This window comes from Xenopus laevis, chromosome 8L (assembly GCF_017654675.1).
Source record: "Xenopus laevis strain J_2021 chromosome 8L, Xenopus_laevis_v10.1, whole genome shotgun sequence".
In the NCBI taxonomy this organism is placed as follows: Eukaryota; Metazoa; Chordata; class Amphibia; order Anura; family Pipidae; genus Xenopus; species Xenopus laevis.
Window position 1 is genome coordinate 97,417,512 of NC_054385.1, and position 21,437 is coordinate 97,438,948.

The window sequence follows — 21,437 nt, forward strand, 5'->3', positions numbered from 1 at the left end:
CATATAGCTGGCGTCAAGCTAGAGTGACCAGCGTTGGACTGGCCCATCCTGAAACCAGGAAAACTCCTTGTGGGCCCAGGTGTCAGTGGGCCCTTATGCTGCTAAACATTCGGCCTAGTTCATTGCCGTTCCCAATTTCTATGAGAACAAAGTGACTAAATAGATGGAATAATAGATTATAGTATTTAAATAAAAGAGAATAGAGGTTGAGTGAGAAGAGGAAGAATAATAATACTAAGAGTGGGCCCCTGGTCAAAGGTTTTTCGGTGGGCCCCTGGTGTCCCAGTACGACACTGAGAGTGACACAGGGGTTGACAGTTGCTTTCTTGGATCAAGCACACTCTGCGTAACTTATAATTTGAGGTACAACAAACCTACATAGGAGGTTAGGGATATCACTCCATTGTCTGCATTCTTCCTACAGTCCTTTTCAGGCAGCCTGTGCCTTAACCCAGACCATCAGTAAAATCACTTAAAGGAACAGTAACATCAAATAATTAATATATAATGCAGTGTTGCCCTACCATGGTAAATCAGTTGTGTTTGTATCAGAAACACTACTACAGTGTTTATATAAATAAAGGAGAAAAAGTCACTGATTACACAGCAGACAAGCTGTGTAGAACATAATGGTGTTATCTGTTATCCACTATTTAACCTGTGCCATATAGCCTTTTTTAAATTTCTGCCATTGTTACACATCAGCTTGTTTATATGAACTATAGTAGTGTTTCTGAAGCAAACAGATCAGTTTTACCAGTGCAGGGCAAAAGTAAAACACTCATGCACATATTCTCAATGTGTTTAAATATATTAAGAGGAGGAAAGTGCACTGCCTTTCCACGAACAAAATGAAGTAAAATTTACAATATTCTAAAGAACTGGCAGTCAGCTGCATCATATAATATCATACTCTTCCCCAGCAAGATACAATTGAAAGAACGCACAGCACAGATAAGCATAAGTAGCACAATAATCTTCTTAAGGCACAAAGCCTAAAATCACTTTTAGCACAGCTGCCAGAGGATTACAGGCTGACACAAAAGACAATGGAAATAAAACAAACATACACTGGGCCAATAATTAGAACACTAAGGGGCATATTTATTATGCTGTTTAAAACAAAATTCACAGAAAAAAACGATGTAAATAGATGTGTAAAATAAATGGCAAATCTATTCTACACTGCTTCAGACCTTTGTAAGTAAGTTTCCGAAGGAAGTTGCTCAAAGTAAAAACACAAAAAAAATTATATTTTATATCATTTATATGTCGTTTTTAACATGGAGATGTGTGGCGAATTATCACAGCACTGCGCAAATACATGTCAATAATAATCATTTTCATTGCAGCGTAATAAATCTGCCCCTAATTGTTGTTTAAAATTATGTTCAATTATTATAGTTGTAGGGAATCAATAGGATCATGGTCTCATGGGGTTAGACCAGTGGCAAAAAAAATGTCTTAAGGGGCGTGGTGCACACAGAAATCCTTGCCTGTCCCTAACTCCTGTAGGAGTATTGCTGGAGTGACCCCACGGTCCCAGCCCCCCGAGCACTTTTGCAATGACAGGGTCTGCTTCCTCTATAGTTGCACCACTGGATGTAGGCCCTTGCTCACACACTTGCAGTCACCCAAATACAGCTCAAAGCCCTCTCACTTGACCTGCAGTCAATTTTAAATTTTTAGGCATATTTGCAGTTTGTGCAAAACAAATCATAAAAACAAAAGGCCTATGCTTAACTTTCTTTAGAGTCCCTCTCCATCAGTGAGATGGACCTACTCTCCAGTCCTCACCAGTGCTGGAGCAAGTCAATAAGGCGCCCAAGGCAAAGAGCAATCGGTTGGGGAGAGTGACAAAATGTGTCAGTGCAAAGGACCTAAATTTCCCTCATCCAGGGTCTAGAGGAATGTGCCTAGCACCCCCACTTCACTACCTACCCCATGTTCCATAACTAGTCCTCACATTCACATAGTTCAAATGCGTTTAGGACGAGTGATGTCAGAGACTCACAGAGGTAGGCTGGTGATGTCAGGGATTGTGGTAATGATGTAGTGGTGTGTGATTGGCTGAATTTTGCATCAATCAGTGCAGTCCTGCTAGCTGGTATTTAGACTTGTGAAATCTGGACAGACAGCTTTGAACCAGAAGGTAGAGTCCTGCAGCGGGTCGGCTACCCTGCAGGTTGTGGGTAGAAGTTACAGGTGTGGGTATAGACGTGGGTCGGCAGTTCTGCGGGTCACGGGTCTTTCCAATAGCGATTTTTACTAATTTTTTCTGATCATGTCTACTTCCGATGATGTCACTTCCAGTTTACAATGACAGCACTTCCTGATTCTTGATGGTCAGTGGGTCGCGGGTCCAGGTTGCGGATAAGGTACTTGCTGTTAGGGTCGGGTAGCAGGTCCAAGCGGGTAAGAATACGGGTTGCCACCTTTCTGGAAAAAAATACTGTCCTTCCTATATAATTATCTTTTTTTCCCTATTAATAAAATTGGGATCAAACATAATTTTTACCGGCCAGGTGGCAACCCTAGTTGCGGGTCTGGGTTGCTGGCTCCAAAAAATGGACCCCCGCAGGGCTCTACCAGAAGGCCCCTGTGAAAACAAGATAAGCAGCAACCCTATATGGGAGTTTCCTAGCCTGTCACCCCTCCAGAAAATAAAGAGTCAACACATGATTAGGGAATGTTCACGCCAACATAAATGGCCCTTTAATGTTTTCTGGCGAGATTTATTGAGGACCCATCCCTAGTGAATATTTAGTAATCAATTAAACCAACAAGCACCAGTCCCTAGAAGAATTTTCATTATGTAAAACCAACATTCAAAATGGAAGCGAGTACGTCTTACACGGCAGGCGCAGCAGATGTAAAGTCTGCAACATATCAACTATTTGCTTATATTTATTGTTGTTCTCCGCTGCAATCACCATGGGTACAACATTCATTTAAAGACAAGCAAGTTCATCTGCCTAAGGCGCTGTCACCTCTCACTAGTTTCCAACTCGGTTACTCCTATTAGCTGTGCTACTTCCGCTCTCGCTCAGGCTTCTAGCACCTTGCGCATGCGCACACTCCTACACCGTTTCCTAGCAACCGCAAGAGCAACTCTCGCAGCAAAGCTATCATGGTGAGTGACGCCGTCTCTTCTCTTTCTTTAAGGTTTAACTAAAAATGTCTGCCTTACCGGTTTTATTTGTCCAGGATAGTTAGACGCTCCAAAATTATAAACAAAAATGGGAGAAATGTCTTTATTTTACTGGTAAATCCTTCTCACTGTCTAAAGCTGACCCCTGCCCTCCGACTGAACTTGCTGCACTGCCAGTTACCCATAACGAAAATGTAGCTGCCTGCTTCCTTAGTATTTTCAGCATTTGTGATGCGTGTTGTGAAGATGAGTGAGACACTGACTTCATTCATGAGATGCTGAAGATTTTCTCTGGGAATCAGGGTTCCTAGGTCTAATTTTAAAAAACAGCCAAACAGTCACTTAAAATTAAGCCCAAAAATAGCACAATATGTGCAGTGGCAAAAAATGTCTAAAAAAAATATGTGATTTACTGATTTTCACATTTTTCCATGAAGTAAAATGGGACAGATTCGCCCGTCACTAGGGGTATAACTACAGAGGGGGGCCCAGGAGATATTCGGACCCCATAAGGCCATAATACATATACAATTTCAATAAATATTGGTAAAACAGGTCATCCTATAGACATTTTGGTGGCTAGCAGATTTCCCCGAAATTGTCTAAAATTGAGGAAATTCACCTGAAAACGTGAGAATGCTTAAGAGGGACGGGAGATTGGGGTACAGAGCCCAAAATCTGGTAACTCCTGATTTCTACACAAGTCAGTCCCATCGCATGCTGGGTATTGTAGTCTTACATTAAACTTGGCAGTCGGCAAATTGTTAAACAAAAACAACATTACCCATCATGCATTGGGAGATGCAGGCTTGGCACATTAGGGCAACAAAAAACATTGTCTGGTTTCCAAAGTGCAATCCAGCCAAAGGCCCAAAAACGTAGCCCAAATCCGTACCTTGGCTAGTTTGTACTTTCAAAACCCGCCTGGGCTATAAATAAGTAGCCCAATTTGGCTGGAAAACCGGCAACCTGACAACCCTGGAATGGATGGGTAATATTGATGGAATATTTAACATTCAAGCTTGACCCCTTCCCCTTTTTTATTTTTACAGGCAAAAGCAACAACCATAAAGGAGGCTTTGGCTAAATGGGTAAGTGGTGATCTCTGCTTTGGATGAAGTCATGTTTAGTAGCATGCCTCTATGTGCTATGTATATTGTCATGTTACACAGATATGTTATTTCTGGGAGACCAAGATGGCAGCAGTGTATATATGCTGTAAGTAGGTGTCATTCCTTAAAGGGTTAACTTTTAGTATGGAATGGCTAAGCAACTTTCAATTGGTCTTATTTTTTCCCCCTTTATTATAGTTTTTGAATTATTTGCATTCTTCTTCTGATTCTTTCCAGTTTTCAGATGGGGGTCATTGACCCCATCTAAAAACAAATGCTCAGTAAGGCTACAGTTTAATGTTATTGTTATTGCTTTTTAATTACTCATCTTTCTATTCAGGCCCTCTCCTATTCCTTTTTCCAGTCTCTTATTCAAATCAATGCATGGTTGGTTGCTAAGGTAATTTGGACCATAGCAACCAGATTGCTGAACTTTTAAACTGGAGAGCTGCTGAATAAAAATCCAAATAACTCAAAAAACACAAATAATAGAAAATAAAAACCAACTGCAAATTGTCTCAGAATCTCACTCTGTACATTATATTAAAAGATAATTCAAAGGTGCACAACCCCTTTAAAGGGGTCGCTGGCCTATGTCAAATTAACTTTCAGTATGCTGTAGAGAGGGATATTCTGAGAGAATTTCCAATTTTATTATTTGTGGTTTCTGAATTATTTAGCATTTTATTCAGCAGCTCTTCAGTTTGTAGTTTCAGTAATATGGTTGCTAGGGTCCAAATTACCCTAGCAACCATGCAATAATTTGAACAAGAGACTGGAATATGAAAAGGAGAGGGCTTGAATAGAAGGATGAGTTATACCATTTAGCAATAACAATGCATATGTAGCCCTACAGAGCATTGTTTTTAGATGGGGGTCAATGGCAAATAATTCAAAAACTTTAAAAAAAGAAAACATGAAGGCTAGTTGAGAAGTGCTTAGAATTGGCCATTCTATAACATATTAAGTGTTAACTTAAAGGTGATAACCCTTTAAATGAAGCAGTGCTGTCAATAGATACAAGGCTAGCGGGGTAATATATGTTACCCTGGGGCACAAGTGCTACGGGGCCTCTACAGCTCAATTAGCAAGCACTTGCACCCTGGGGGAAGCTGTGCTCTGTCCCTCCTTTCAGATTAACAAAATCGTCTCAAGGTAAAGAGGAATTGCAGTAGAAGAGACAGAATTTTGGCTCTTTAAAGGAGAAGTAAAGCTTAACTAAAGAAGTAGGCTAGAAATGTTGTGCATTATGGTTTGGACTTCTGTACCAGCCCAAGGCAACCACTGTCCATTAGCAGGGAAGACTTGTGTCTCCAATGATGCCCCAGTAGCTCCCAATCTTCTTTTCTGCTTATTCACTGCACATGCTCTGTGCTGCTGTCACTTACTGAGCTTAGGGACCCACTCACAATATACAGTACACATAGAATATAAATGTCCCAATATAAGGCTGATTAGTAATTAATGCAGAAAATTACTCATGGCAGCACAGAAACCAGTGCAACTAGCATCAGAATTGAATAATCAGCCTTGTAGCATCAGCTCATGCTGTTATTGCTTTTCCTGACCCTTGCCTGCCTGTGACTACTCTGATCTCTCCTATCCTGACCATTTGCCTGTCTGCTGACTATTCTACGCTCTCCAATCCTGATTCCGGCCTTTCTGACTACTCTCAGCTTGTGCTAGACCGGCCTGCCTGTTCCAAGTGGCGTTCCTCCATTCAGTATTCTGGTGAGACAATCATGCCCCTTTGCTTGTCCAGAACCTTTATCTTTGCTCCTCTCTCAAATTAGACCTGGCAGCATCCAATTAGCCGAGGGCTCCTCCCGAGGTGAAAGGCGGCGGTTATAGGCAGAAGTGAGAGCTGAGACCAAGGTACTTAGCTTGGGTTCTGGATTTAGGGTGCCGTTCGTGACAATTTCATGTATTCAACTCCTTGTAAGCAGCAGAGAATCCTGTGCAAGAACCTCCTTTGAAATACTCTGTATATACTGGTAATTAAATCCTGTGATTGTGTTATTAAGAACCAGGGTCTCCTGGATGGGCCCTGCCAACTAAGAATTTTGGGACCTTTGTGATTGCTGGTGTATATCTGCTGAAATAGAGCAGGAACAGTTTCCTATGCAACATTATATGGAAATTAAAGCTTTTCAAATGAACCATAATGTTATGCAGCCGTCTAAATGTGTGGCATATTGTTTTGTGTCTTACAGGAGGAAAGAACTGGGCAAAAGGCAGGGGAGGCAAAGGAGGTGAAGCTGTATGCCCAAATACCACCCCTCGAGAAAATGGATGCATCTTTATCTACTCTTGTTAATTGCGAGTAAGATCCACAGAGCTTTCTTTCTGTTTGAAATGGAACACTAAGGGGCAGATTTATCAAAAAATACTTTCACACCATAACTGTTATTTGCACAGTGAAAAAAATGTATATATTAAATAATTGTTTCAATTGTTTTAACAGTACATATATACTTTATTGTGAGAAAAAGACACACTACTGTCAGTTGCAATTACATTTCAAATAGTGTTTATGTCTTTGAAATTATGAATGCAATGTAAAGTGGATGTCAACATGAAACCATTGTGAAAAAAAATATTTCTATTCTCTTTTTTTAGAAAGCTATCACTTTCCACCAACTGCATTGAGAAAATTGCCAACTTAAATGGGCTAAGTAAGTACTCTGTCTGACACCTGTACCTATAGAAAAACAGTTACAAATTCGAGTTTTACGGTAATTAGAATTTTGAGATTGATCATACTCTGGCCCTTTAAGAACTCAAATTAGACTATTTGCCACCTAAAACCTGCAGCGTTCATGTATAAATCAATGGGGAAAGGTCCAGGGACCAATTTGGACATGTTAGTAGCCTTCATGACATTCAAGTTTTTTTCTGAGAAAAACCTCTAATTGAGTTTAGTCGAATTCGATTTGAGTGTTCGAGCCGAGTTTTTAGTCCGAGTTTTAGATATTCGATTTTTTTTATAAATATCCCCCTAGAGTTTAAAAAAAAACTCACATGAATTTGAACCTATTATAAATGTGCCTCCAGCAATAAGGTGGTAAATTAAGAATAGCTGTCTTTGTCGGTCTCCATTCTGATTGAACTATAAGATTATAAAGGAAGTACAGTACTAAAACCAAAGCAACTGTGTAGATACAATGTGCAAAATACTGCTCACCTTCAGTTTTTTTTTTTTTTTTTAAATTGGCTTCTAGACTACAGGACACTGCATTGTAGCTTTGTAAAAAAATAAATAAAATCTTCAGTTCTCTAGCAATCCAGCCTGTCAGTGACATCACTTCTAGAATGTATGAAACCAACTGTGTAAATACAATGTGCAAAATACTGCCTACCTTCAATTTTTTTGTTCCGTGCTCTCTGCTTTCCTCTTCTTCCCCTTCTATTTTCTTCTCTTTCTTTGCTGATTTTCTCCATCAACTCTTTGTCTTTTCATGTTCTTCTGTTTTTTTTTTTTTTTAAAAAAAATTGGCTTCTAGACTACAGGACACTGCATTGTAACATTGTAAAAAATAAATAAAATCTTCAGATCTCCAGCAATCCAGCATGTCAGGGACATCACTTCCAGAATAAATTAAAAATGCAATTTTTTATAAATTAATATATTTATTTACTTTACAGGCTATTAACTAAGCATATATTCAATTTCAGAATATCTCAAAATACTATCTTTGGGTAGAAACAACATAAAAAATTTAAATGGATTGGTAAGTTACTCTCTCTTTTTGATTAAAGAGTTTGAACAACCTTGCAAATACTGACTTTATAAATTTTAATGTGGGATATAAATTATTTAAAAGGGGAGATTTATGGCACCATAGTAGCCCAGATAGGATCTGGTAGCGCAATTTGTACCCATATTTGACGAGTATTATTTTTAGTAGTATTTTTACTACCGTATATACTCGAGTATAAGCCGACCCGAGTATAAGCCGAGGTACCTAATTTTACCTACAAAAACTAAGAAACCTTATTGACTATAAGCGTATAAGCCTAGGGTGCATTCCAGTACACACTGTGTTGTGATGTCTGTACGTACTGAGGCAGCAGCTGTCATGCATCCATGCATAGAGGCTCTCTACAGAGTAGGCACAGAAGACAGGAAACATGGGAAAACATGGGAGATGGCAGGTAAGATGGTGATAGGATGGCAAGATAGTCATGTTGATAAGGCAGGATGGTGAAAATTGGGCAAAATGGTAATAGTGGGTTAAGATGGCAGTAGGAAAAGATGCTGACAGTAGGGCAGCGTGTCAACAGAATGGAAAGATGGTGACAGCAGGGAAATTTAAGGTAGTAGGGCAAGACGGTGACAATAGGGCAAGATGATGACAGTAGGCAAACTCCTACTGTGCCCAAAATGGGAATTGTAAAGCAAGATAGCAGATGCAGTTAATGACAGTGACGGTGTAAAATTGAGTCACTAGTGACAGTAACACTGTATATTTGCTCTGCCTGATCTGGGGCCCTTCAGCTGTCAAACTAAGGCAGCGCCGGGCCAAACTCCTACTGTGCCAAAGATAGGACCTGCTAATGGTCATCCTTCCGTTCTGTTTCTCCCCTCCACAATACCGTAATTTCACCCGCTGCGTTGCTACTTTGCTAGCCGTGCTACACAAAGTTTGGGTAGGGACAGGTCTGGGGATGAGCGGGACAGAGCCTTGAAGTACTTGAAGCATCGTGGCGCAATCGCAGCATCTAAACTACCGGTAAGCCCAGTCCAGCCTTTGGCCCCGACTTCCGGCTTTCAGTTGCTAGGTGACGTGGCGTCACTCTCAGAATGCTGCCTCGCTTAGACGGAGGCCTGTGCTTCCTGTGTGGGAGTTGTGAAGCTAGCGTGCCCGCAAGATGAGTACTGCCGGTATGTTTGCAGATACCATTCTGATCGTGTTTATATCAGTGTGCACAGCGTCGCTGGCTGTCGGTGAGGAGTTCATATAAATGACGGGCAGAGGGCAGTTTGTGAGCCGGAAAGCGTGTTAGTGTTAGCGGTTGGGTGATTCTGCACATTGACCCGAGTATAAGCCGAGGTACACTTTTTCAGCACATTTTGGGTGCTGAAAAACTCGGCTTATACTCGAGTATATACGGTAATATTAATACATATTTATAAATGACAACATATTTTGCAGTCCTATAAAATAAATGGGTGTTTACCTTAAACAAATAGATTACATACAATAATACAACGGATACAAGAGGCCGAGATTAGAGCTTAGAATCTATATGGTTGTCCCCATATATCCCATTCTTCCACTCATTCTAGATGGCTTTAGACAGTCATGGGTGACTTTAATTCCAGACAAATGTGATTACAACAGTGATAAGAAATGTAATAAAGTACATTTGTACAGGATAGCCATATTTACAACTTAAAAGCATCACAACCTAGATATTTTGAATTTGGAAAACTCTTTGAAAAGATTAGTACCTCAAAAATGATGAGACTTCTGCAAGTAATTTAAATGAATTAATTTAACATTACTTTGTAGTTTTTATAAAATGGAACTATTGCAGAGTTGTTTTTCCTACACAAAACATTTTCAGCAGAAGCTTTATTTATTTGGTCATGTTGAACACAGTTATGAAAGGAGGAACTGGGATTGGCGTTAGTGTCAATGAAAAAATATTATTTATTTATACATTGCTTATAAATATTAAACAAAACTTAAACATCTCTTTTTGGCCACAGGAAGCTGTTGGGGAAACCTTAGAAGAATTGTGGATCTCTTATAACTTGATTGAGAAGTTGAAAGGAATTCACGTAATGAAAAAACTTAAAGTACTCTATATGTCCAACAATTTGGTTAAAGATTGGGGTAAGCAACTTCCCTGTTTCATGAAAGGAGTATTTGTATTGGGGCTGATACCTGTAATGAAATGACTTCATTGGATTTCTGACATAAAATAACATCACTGTTCAGTTAGCTTTTGTCAAAAATACAATGTGTTTGACTCAGCAGAGATATGTAAGTTTGGTGCCTGACCAAGCTGGTGCAAGTGCCATGTGCCTTGGCTTGGATGCAGAGCCAATCTCAGCTTTGGCTGAAAGGAGCCATTACTCATACAGCATAAGTGCAGCCAACACTTTTACATTACAGTTAGCTGACAAGCGCTTGAACCAGTACTTGACAAGCAACATTTCCATAGAAAAAAAACCTATGAATGCTTTTTCAGGAAACCGTTACCTGACAATACAAATGCTTGCCAAAAGATTGCCATATAACACTATTTCCAGGGTTTCAAAACTGCATTTTTTTTTAAATGTAGAGCTTGGAACGGATATAAGCCCAAAAATATAATTTTGCCTTATAAAAGATAAGATAATGTCATTGTAAGGAAATTTAAAAAATATACATTTATATTAAAGTTATTTGTAAATGTAAATCACAATTAAAAGCAGTATTTGCCTATCCCTTTCTGCATTACTGGTTCTGACTTTTTAAACATTGGTGCAAAATGTCAGCTTGCCACCAGCAAAAACAGGTCTTTTTCTCAGCTGGCTTCTCTTACATTGTTTCAAAAGTCAGAGCCACAAGGAAGATATTAGTGTAATGGATTCTAACTCACCTTCCAAAGATGGCGTCCAAGATGGCGACCCCCTGCCTCACCGCATGGTTCCTGATGGGCGCAGCTCCATGGTGTCATCGTCTTCCTGCTCCCGGATTGGCCGCCGGCGACGGAATGGACGCCGGCGTCAGAATGGGCGCCGGCGTCAGGACGTCAGCGTGGGGACGCTGGCGTCTGCGTCTGACGCAAGCGCGTCAGCGTCTGACGCCAGTGCGTCAACTTTGGCGCCAAACTCAGAGACTACTTAAACCTCTCTCCCCTTCCAGTCCTTGCCCAACTATAGGTTCCTGTTCGTCTGTTCCTGGGTGTGATATACTGCTTTTGATTCTTGTGTACCGACTCTTGCCTGTTATTACGATTCCTGTTGTCTGCTGCCTGGTCTGATCTATTTGCCTGTACCTTGACGATTCTTTTGATAAACCCTCTTGTACCTCGAACTTGGTTTGGTCTCCTCTTTGGTCTACACTATTACTGCGCCTTCGGGCCCGTTACAGTATAGTTGGGCCATGGACCCTTTGGAGGAGACTCATGCTTCGCCTGATGTTGGTGAAACCATTCGAGCTTTGGCCTCCCGAATTGACTCTTATGAAGTACTCCAGTCTCACTTTGGTCAGGCCATTGGCGCAGTCCTGGAGAAAGTGTCTACCTTGACTCCCGTGGCACCAGTCGCTGTACCTGCAAACCCCGCTCCAAGTCTCCGAGCCTCGCATCCCCGCACCTCCTCTCTACAGTGGTGATCCTGACGCTTGCAGAGGGTTCATTATCCAATGTGAGATCCAGTTTGCCCTGCTGCCAGGTCAGTTTGTCTCGGAGCGAGCCAAAGTGGGTTATGTTATCTCTCGTCTGCAGGGAAAGGCCCTAGAATGGGCATCACCCTTTTGGGAAAAGAAGGATCCTCTGATCGATAATGCCTGTACCTTTCTCCATGAGTTCCGGACAGTGTTTGATGCTCCTGGACGAGCCATAGCTTCTTCGGCTCGGTTGTTCCAGCTCCAGCAAGGCTCCCGCTCGGTTCCGGAGTATGCCATTGAGTTTCGCACCCTGGTAGCGGAGACGTCGTGGAACAATGATGGTTATCATGCTGCCTTCTACAACGGCCTGGCTATAAGAATAAAGAACGACCTCGTATCCCGGGAAATTCCTCCCCGTTGGGAAGAGTTGGTCGCCTTGGCCGTGAAGGTCGATACTCGCCAGAGGGAGTTCCAGGTCGAGCTAGACCGTGAGCATTCTAAGAGGAACCCTCGTTTCCAGCCTATCCTGGCCCCCCGCTTCCAGAGACCCCTGCTCAACAATCCTGCTTACTTCTCGCCCTCTCCACCTCCTGCGGCTTCTGCTTCTTCCTCTCCTACATCTGCTGAGGAATCGATGCAGATTGGATGGGCCCGTCTTTCCGAACAGGAGAAGTACCGGAGAAAGGCGGCGGGATTATGTCTCTACTGCGGGGGCAAAGCTCACTCCATCCTCGAGTGTCCTGTAAAGCCTGGAAAACGCCAATACCTCGGTAAGTTTGGGGAGACTTACCTGGGTGGAGTTTGTCCTTCTCCCCGACCGTCTGGTCATCGTTTCCTACTTCCGGCACAGATCCAGTTTGGCTCCCGGAGGATCCCGGTTCAAGCCTTCGTAGATTCTGGTGCTGCCGGGAATTTCATGGACAAGACTTTTGCCAGCCGACATGCTGTTCCTCTTCTTCCTCTGGCTATTCCTCTGCGAGCTCTGGCAATTGATGATCGTCCTCTGTCTTCTGCCATCATTTCACAGACCACCTCGGAACTTTCACTCAAAGTGGGCACCCTACATTTGGAGAGACTGTCCTTTCTTCTTATTGATTGCCCTTCTACTCCTATTGTTCTGGGTCTTCCATGGTTATGCACCCATAACCCAGTCATTGATTGGTCTTCTTCACAAGTTGCCCGTTGGAGTCCACATTGCCAACAGAACTGTTTACCTGCTGTGCCCATTGTCAAAGTTTCCTCTGTGTCTTCTATGCCCTCTCTTCCAGTTGTATATCAATCCTTTTCGGATGTCTTCAATAAGGGCTCCGCTGAGACTCTTCCTCCCCATCGACCCTACGACTGCCCAGTTGAACTCCTGCCTGGATCCATGCCTCCTCGTGGCCGCACCTATCCTCTGTCTCCTTCTGAAACAGCAGCCATGAAAACCTACATTCAGGAGAATCTTCAGAGAGGGTTCATTCGTCCCTCTTCGTCTCCTGCTGGAGCAGGTTTTTTCTTTGTCGAAAAAAAGGATGGCAGTCTGCGGCCCTGCATCGACTATAGAGGGCTGAATAAAATCACTATCAAAAACCGTTACCCTCTCCCCTTAATCTCTGAACTTTTCGATCAGTTGAGAGGCGCTAATCTCTTCACCAAACTTGATCTTCGGGGCGCCTACAACCTCATTCGGATCCGAGAGGGCGATGAATGGAAGACCGCTTTCAATACTCGTGACGGGCATTATGAGTACCTTGTAATGCCATTTGGTCTATGTAATGCCCCTGCGGTCTTCCAGGAGTTTGTAAATGACGTTTTCAGAGATTTGTTGGGGCAATGTGTAGTCGTTTACCTGGATGATATCCTCATTTTCTCCAAAGATCTTCAGGAACACCGTTGTCAGGTGAAGGAAGTTCTTCTTCGTCTTAGAAAGAATAATCTCTTCGCCAAATTGGAGAAGTGTTCTTTCGAGGTGCCTTCCATCCCTTTCCTTGGGTATATAATCTCACAACAGGGGTTCAAGATGGATCCAGCCAAGGTTACTGCAATTCTTGATTGGCCTCTACCCACCAGCGTCAAGGCTATTCAAAGGTTTATTGGCTTGCCAATTATTATAGGCAGTTCATTAAAGGCTTTTCCTCCAAGATTTCTCCTATTCTTGCTCTTATCCGCAAAGGGGGCAAACCTCAGCATTGGCCCCCTCTAGCCGTGGAAGCCTTTGAAACATTGAAAGAGGCCTTTTCTTCTGCACCAATTCTGAGACACCCCGAACCTCTTCTGCCCTTTTTCCTTGAAGTGGACGCCTCTGATGTGGGAGCTGGAGCCGTTTTATCTCAAAGGTCTTCTTCGGATGGGAAGTTACATCCGTGTGCATTCTTCTCCAAAAAATTCTCTTCTCCCGAGCAGAATTATGACGTTGGGAATCGTGAACTGCTCGCGGTCAAATTGGCCCTGGAGGAGTGGAGGCATCTACTTGAGGGATCTTCTATTCCTGTGACCATCTTTACAGACCACAAGAACCTTGAATTTATCCAGTCCCTGAAACGTTTAAATCCTCGTCAAGCCAGATGGTCTTTATTTTTCTCCCGTTTTAATTTTATCATCACCTTTCGTCCTGGCTCAAGAAATAGAAAGGCTGATGCGCTGTCCAGGAGTTTTGTTCCCGAGATTTCTTATTCTGAAGATCCCGAACCTATAGTGCCTCCTTCCAAGATTGTTGCTGCCTTGTTTCCCTCCTTGGCTTCTGAACTTCTTTCTGCCCAGGCCTCTGCTCCTGATAACATTCCCTTGGGGGTTGCTTTTGTTCCACCTGAGTGTCGCCAGGCCATCCTATCTCAAACTCACAATTCCAAACAAGCTGGTCACCCGGGGATTGAGAAGACCACTGAACTCCTGTCACGCTTGGTGTGGTGGCCATCGATGAGAAAGGACGTGAAAGATTTTATTTCTTCCTGTGCTACCTGTGCTGTCTCTAAAGCTAGTCATTCTTCTCCCAAGGGTCTTCTCCTGCCGTTGCCCATCCCTTCTCGCCCTTGGACTCATGTGGCAATGGATTTCATTGTCGATCTGCCCTTATCCTCCGGCCACACTGTGATCTGGGTGGTGATCGACAGATTTAGTAAGATGGCCCATTTTACTCCACTTCGGAAATTGCCTTCTGCCTCTGAACTTTCTGAACTTTTTATTAAACATATTTTTCGCCTCCATGGTTTTCCTGCTGAGATTGTTTCTGATCGGGGTTCTCAATTTATATCCAAGTTCTGGAGGTCGCTATGCAAGGCCCTTAATATTTCTCTCCAATTTTCCTCTGCTTACCACCCACAATCCAATGGTGCTGCTGAACGGGTCAATCAGGCTTTGGAGCAGTTTCTGCGCTGTCATGTGTCTCTGTGCCAGGACGATTGGTCGGATCTTCTTCCTTGGGCTGAGTTCGCTCACAATAATGCGCTGCATTCCTCTTCCCTAAAGTCTCCCTTCTTCTGTGTTTATGGTCGGAATCCGTTGGCCTTTCCTCAAGATCTTCTTCTTACCAACGTTCCTGCGGCCAACGACCAAGCTGCTCACATGTTGGCTATCTGGGAGGCCACTGCCACTAACTTGGAGAAGAGTTCCCTGGCTCAGAAGAGGTTTGCCGATAAGAGAAGAGTTCCTGCCCCTCCATATTCTCCTGGTGACAAAGTTTTTCTTTCTACTCGTAATATTCGTCTGAAAATTCCCACTCCCAAACTTGGTCCTAAGTTCATCGGCCCTTATCCTGTCGTCGAAGTCATCAACCCTGTGGCGGTCCGCCTTCAACTTCCTCCGGAGATGCGGATTCCAAATGTCTTTCATGTCTCGTTACTTAAGCCTGCTGTGTCTTGTCCTTCTTCTTCTTCCCCAGCTCCTGTCCTGGTTGATGGTCACCAGGAATTCGAAGTCAAGAGGATTTTGGACTCCCGTTTTTCCAGGGGTACTCTTCAGTATCTCATTGAGTGGAAAGGGTTCGGTCCGGAGGAGTGCTCCTGGGTGAGGAACTCGGACGTCCATGCGCCTGCCTTGGTCCGTAAGTTCCATAGACTTTTCCCTTCTTCTCCTAGTCTCGGTGGTCCTGAGGCCCCCCCTAAGGAGGGGGGTACTGTAATGGATTCTAACTCACCTTCCAAAGATGGCGTCCAAGATGGCGACCCCCTGCCTCACCGCATGGTTCCTGATGGGCGCAGCTCCATGGTGTCATCGTCTTCCTGCTCCCGGATTGGCCGCCGGCGACGGAATGGACGCCGGCGTCAGAATGGGCGCCGGCGTCAGGACGTCAGCGTGGGGACGCTGGCGTCTGCGTCTGACGCAAGCGCGTCAGCGTCTGACGCCAGTGCGTCAACTTTGGCGCCAAACTCAGAGACTACTTAAACCTCTCTCCCCTTCCAGTCCTTGCCCAACTATAGGTTCCTGTTCGTCTGTTCCTGGGTGTGATATACTGCTTTTGATTCTTGTGTACCGACTCTTGCCTGTTATTACGATTCCTGTTGTCTGCTGCCTGGTCTGATCTATTTGCCTGTACCTTGACGATTCTTTTGATAAACCCTCTTGTACCTCGAACTTGGTTTGGTCTCCTCTTTGGTCTACACTATTACTGCGCCTTCGGGCCCGTTACAATTAGAAAGGAATAAACAGGTACTGCTTTCAATAGCAATTTCATCTATAAATAACATTAAAGTGGTTGTTCACCTTTGAGGTATCTTTTTAGTATGATGTAGAGTCCAAATTCCCCTAGCAACCCTGCTTTGATTTGAAGAAGAGACTGGAATATAAATAGAAGAGGGCCTGAATAGAAAGATGAGTAATAAAAATAGCAATAACAATAATATTTTAGCCTTACAGAACATTTGTTTTTTTTAATATGGGTTGAGTGACCCCCATTGGAATGGTGAAAAGAGTCAGAAGAAAATGGCAAATAATTAACACAATACAAAATAAATACTGAAGACCAGTTGAAATGTTGCTTAGAATTGTCCATTCTATAAAATACAAAAAATGAATTCAAAGATGAATCACCCATAAAAACCTATTAGAAAAAAAAAGACAAACAACCACTGAAAATCTTCATTGCACAAAATTTCATTTTGGAGTTGACATCCCCTTTAAAGCATCTGAAACAGCTCCAAAGAATATGTTGCAAAGCAAGGGCAAGCAATATTACCTTACTCCTCCCACTGAAATGCTTTTGGGCAATCCTGCCTTTAAACTAAGGGAAATGGCAAAGCAAATAGGCTTGCTGTGTATAAGTAGTAATTTTTGGTATAAGCACATTAAGTAAGGTTTGGGGGACAAATTAATGCCAGTTTTAAGATGCTTTAAACAAAGGTAAACCACCCCTTTAAATACAGCCAAAAACATTTTATTGTATTTATAATGAGCCAAAAAGACTCACTAAATCATCAGTTTATTTAATAAATATAATTCCTCCCTTGCAGAAAACAGTTGTCTAAACAATCCCTTTTGAAATATGCTACAGCAATTAATGATTCGGGAGGTGTTAGAGCTCAGCACTGCTCCTAAACTCTAACACAACGTACAACAGAACGTTGGACTGTTCAAAGCAGTCAAACACATTCTGACAAATTCGCACTTTGATAAATGTGTCAAACAATTTCCTGACTGTAAGGAAAGTGTAAAAGGGGTTGTTCACCTTTAAATTTACTTTTAGTATGATTGTAGAGAGTGATATTCTGAGACAACTTCATATTGACTGGAATATGATTAGGAGAGGCCTGAATAGAAAGATGAGTAATAAAAAGTAGCAATAACAATACATTTGTAGCCTTACATAGCATTTGTTTTTAGATGGGGTCAGTGAAAGCTGGAAATATTCAGAAGAAGAAGGCAAATAATTCAAAGACTAAAAAAAGCAAAAAATATAGGGCAATTGAAAAGTTGCATGCAATTGGCCATTTTATAAAATACTAAAAGTTAGCTTAAAGGTGAATCATCCTTTTAATAATGCAGCCATCCCCTGGATTTTTAGTAACTGCTCTATACTTTTATAAAAAAATATCGTGAAGGTAGATTTGATTCCGAACGTGAGAACATTTTTCTATTTAATGGTTATACTGTCATTATTTGAATTGTCCTGAATACAAATTTGTGTCATTTGATTTGTGATGAGGCGTAGGGTTGCTTTACACTTCTCATCTGCAGCAGCCATACATCACAGATTTTCTTGATGCTCGAGCAAAGGCCTTCTGTTGATATCATGTACATGTCTGCTTAAAGGAAAACTTTACCCCCAAATTGAATATTTAAGCAACAGATCATTTTATATCAGTTATAACATATTAAGTGGCATATTAAACAATCTTACCAAACTGGTATATATATTTAAGTAAATATTGTTCTTTAACACTTGCCTTGATGCAGCATTTCATGATGGTCTGTGTGTTGCCTCAGAGATCACCTGACCAGAAATACTGCAACTCTAACTGTAACAGGGAGAAGTGTGAATCGTAGGATTGCAGAGGGCGGTACTTATTTTTTAAAATGGCAATTTTCTATTTAGGATTACCCAATGGCACATACTACTAGAAAAGTATATTATTATAGAAATGGTTTATTTCCATGAAGCAGGATTTTACATATGAGCTGTTTTATGCAATAGCTTTTTATAAAGACCTACATTGTTCGGGGGGTATAGTTTTCCTTTAAGGCACTGGACACACATTCTGTTGTCAGGCTGCTTATTTTTGCTGGATGAGAAAAGCATATCTGCTCAGCGCCCATGCTCCAGGGGCAATGAAACTAATCAGATTAAATACGGAGGCTGAAAACAGCTTAATGTTGTGCACATGGGTCTGTGCCTGTGTGTTACACATACATTTGCTTTCACCCTGCCAGCAGTACCTGTGTGCCGGTGAATCTTTTCTTCGTACAGTTGCGGGTTTACCGAAGCCCCTTTTTGCCGAGCACCAGGGTCAGTATATCCTCGAGAGGGCCTGGGTGTGCATGGGCAGTTTTGATTTTTTACACATACATTTCTCAGCTGAAAAGAAGGAGCTAGGCTGCTAGAGCCATAGAAAGTAACCCAAGCATTCAGCTACAACAGATCACTGGTATATGAAAAGATACCTTACAGCAGTGGTCCCCAACCAGTAGCCCTTGAGCAACAAGTTGCTCCCCAACCCCTTGGATGTTGCTCTCAGTGTCCTCAAAGCAGGTGATTATTTTTAAATGCCAGGCTTGGAGGCAAGTTGTGGGTACATAAAAACCAAGTGTAATGCCAAACAGAGTCTCCTGTAGGCTGCCAGTCCACATAGGGGCAACCAATAACCAATCACAACCCTTATTGGCACCACTCAGGACCTTTTTCATGCTTGTGCTGCTCCCCAAATCTTTTTATATCTGAATGTTGCTCATGGGTGAAAAAGGTTGTGGACCCCTGCCTTACAGCATCCCCATGCCTTTATGGAAATCAGATGGAGCATACTCAGGTTGGCATTTGATACAATATAATGCAGAGAAGCTTTGAGTTATATCCTACGTTTGAAGCTATTCCTGACTTGTACTGCAAATGTCCTGACTGTTGCAGCGGAGTTTTCTAAGCTTGGAGAGTTGCCATTACTTGGAGATATTGTATTTGTGGGGAACCCACTTGAAGAAAAGCACACCGCCGAAGGTAACTGGATGGAAGAGGCAGTTAAACGTCTCCCAAAGCTGAAGAAATTGGACGGTGAGCACCATCACAAATATCAATATATGTAGCTGCGACTGTGCATTAAATTAGATGTATTGTAATGCTGTCCCAGCTGATTCACACAAGAGTCTGCTCTTTCTGGGAGATGCTTTGTTCAACAGTTATTGCATTTCAATGCCCTTATCTTATTTGGGGAATATATGGTTCTATACTGTTGACCCCCTAAGAAACAACAGACTGCCCTGTCTACAAAATCCACATGTTCATTATATATATATATATATATATATGCTATACACATTTTATGCCTGCTTTTATCTTTGTGTCTCTAGTTGTCTATTATCAGTGTGCTCATGTGTATGTATGTCATGTGTATGTATGTCATGTGTATGTATGTCATGTGTATGTATGTCATGTGTATGTATGTCATGTGTATGTATGTCATGTGTATGTATGTCATGTGTACGTATGTCAGTGGTACCTGAGTGTGTAGGGATGATTATAGATATATGTTAATATGTACAGATATGAGACATATGTGATAAACTATAGTGGTCTTTGAGGGGTTATGGACAGTGGCGTAACTAGATATTACTGGCCCCACAGCAAATTATTTTTCAGCTTCCTAAAATGTCTGGAGGTTGACTTGTTTTACCAATGTTAATTGAAATGGGATATGAATTAGGGCCTCATGGGGCCCCTATATCTCCTGGAGCCCCTGCAGCCGCAGGGTCTGCTTCCTCTGTAGGTATGTAGTGGATCGCAGAGAAGAAGCATATTTACTTATATTCAGCATTCCAGTTGAGGAACGTCTTATATGATTCCCTTGAAACAGTGCTGTTGTGCATTTAAAGGGGTGGATCGCTTTTACGGTAACTTTTATTATGTTATAGAACTGCAAATTCTAAGCAACTTTTCAATTGGTTTTCATTATTTATGTTTTATAGTTTTATAGTTATTTGCATTTTTCTTCTGACTCTTTGCAGCTTAAAAATGCGCGTCGCTGACTCCCTTCTAAAAAACAAAAGGCTCTGTGAGGTTAATGTATTGTTAATGTTACTTTTTATTCCTTATCTTTCTATTCAGGCCTCCCCTATTCATATCCCAGTTTCATATTCCAGTTAGTGCATGGTTGCTAGGGTAGTTTGGACCCTAACAACCAGATGGCTGAAATTACAAACTGGAGAGCTGCTGAATAAAAAGCTAAATATCTCAAAAATCACAAATAATAAAGAATGAAAATCAATTGTAAATGTTCTCTCTCTACCTCATACTAACACTTATCTCAAAGGTTGACAACCCCTTTAAGATTCTCTAGTTCCCAATATTTAGCTGCACTTTGTTTTCTTCCAGGCAATCCAGTCATTAAACAAGAGGAAGAAGAAGGAGACGAATCCTAGCGCTTATACCAGTATTTTTACCTTTAATTTATTGAAATGGAAATCACTTGTGGCTCTAGATTCATGTATTTCTCAAGAGTTTATATGCACCGTATTCATTAATGCAGAAATCCAGATAAAGGTTTTTTTTTGTTCACATATGCTATTTTGTACCAAGTTTATATGTCTCCATTTGTTACTGCGTGCTACATTATAGAACTCCTTTGTGGCTTAAAGACTATGTTGCTGTGGATCATTCAGCATCATAAGAAGAAAATAAATTAGACCAGGGTCTGTTTTTGTCATCATTCAGAATTAGTCTTCACACTATTGGATACAGAGGTGCAGGACTGACTAGCTCCACTTACTGCTTGGTATATGGCAACAAGAGGCTGCAAAACTATACATGCTGACATCAGGGCTAGGGCTTGGGGATATGATCACTTTCAACTACACTACATCGTCCTAACGCGTTTCGTGTGTTACCACACGTAACGTGTGGTAACACACGAAATGCGTTAGGACGATAGATGTTTGTGCAATAAAGTAAAGAGATTTTTTACCGCTATCTGGAGTCCTGGAGTGTGTGCCAAACTGCCGATTTCCAGGTATAAAACTAGAATGTCTTAAAAAATATCAATGAATATCTGGAAAGTCCAAGAATGGTTAACTTTCCACTTCTATATTTTAGCAACTGTAAATATGTTACAACCTGGCATTTATCTCATCTTTCCAATGGTCCATGTAGCTAAAACTTCAGTATAAAGAAGTTATTTTTTTAGAAAGGCAATGACATGATGAGACTCATACGTACTGAGAGTTAATCCAGAT

At 41.8% G+C, this 21,437-nt stretch overlaps 1 protein-coding gene across 2 annotated transcripts; it reads left to right on the plus strand.

Moving 5' to 3' along the window:
• Positions 1-2,346: 2,346 nt before the first annotated feature.
• Positions 2,347-20,765, plus strand: dnal1.L (dynein, axonemal, light chain 1 L homeolog). 2 transcript variants are annotated; one of them, XM_018229089.2, is made up of 8 exons: positions 2,347-2,378; positions 4,204-4,242; positions 6,477-6,586; positions 6,883-6,938; positions 7,939-7,994; positions 9,980-10,106; positions 19,123-19,263; positions 20,581-20,765. In XM_018229089.2, the coding sequence occupies exons 3-8, from the start codon at positions 6,552-6,554 to the stop codon at positions 20,625-20,627; spliced, it is 462 nt and encodes a 153-aa protein (XP_018084578.1). In that variant the 5' UTR covers positions 2,347-2,378; positions 4,204-4,242; positions 6,477-6,551; the 3' UTR covers positions 20,628-20,765. The 2 variants fall into 2 exon arrangements, with proteins under 2 accessions (XP_018084578.1, NP_001087953.1); NM_001094484.1 differs by lacking the exon at positions 2,347-2,378 and adding an exon at positions 3,086-3,133.
• Positions 20,766-21,437: the final 672 nt, after the last annotated feature.

Excerpts from the sequence above, each read along its gene's own strand:
- dnal1.L (NM_001094484.1), top strand. Across the intron at positions 6,587-6,882 it reads TCTACTCTTGTTAATTGCGA|AAAGCTATCACTTTCCACCA; the intron begins GTAAGATCCACA and ends CTCTTTTTTTAG. Across the intron at positions 19,264-20,580 it reads AAAGCTGAAGAAATTGGACG|GCAATCCAGTCATTAAACAA; the intron begins GTGAGCACCATC and ends GTTTTCTTCCAG.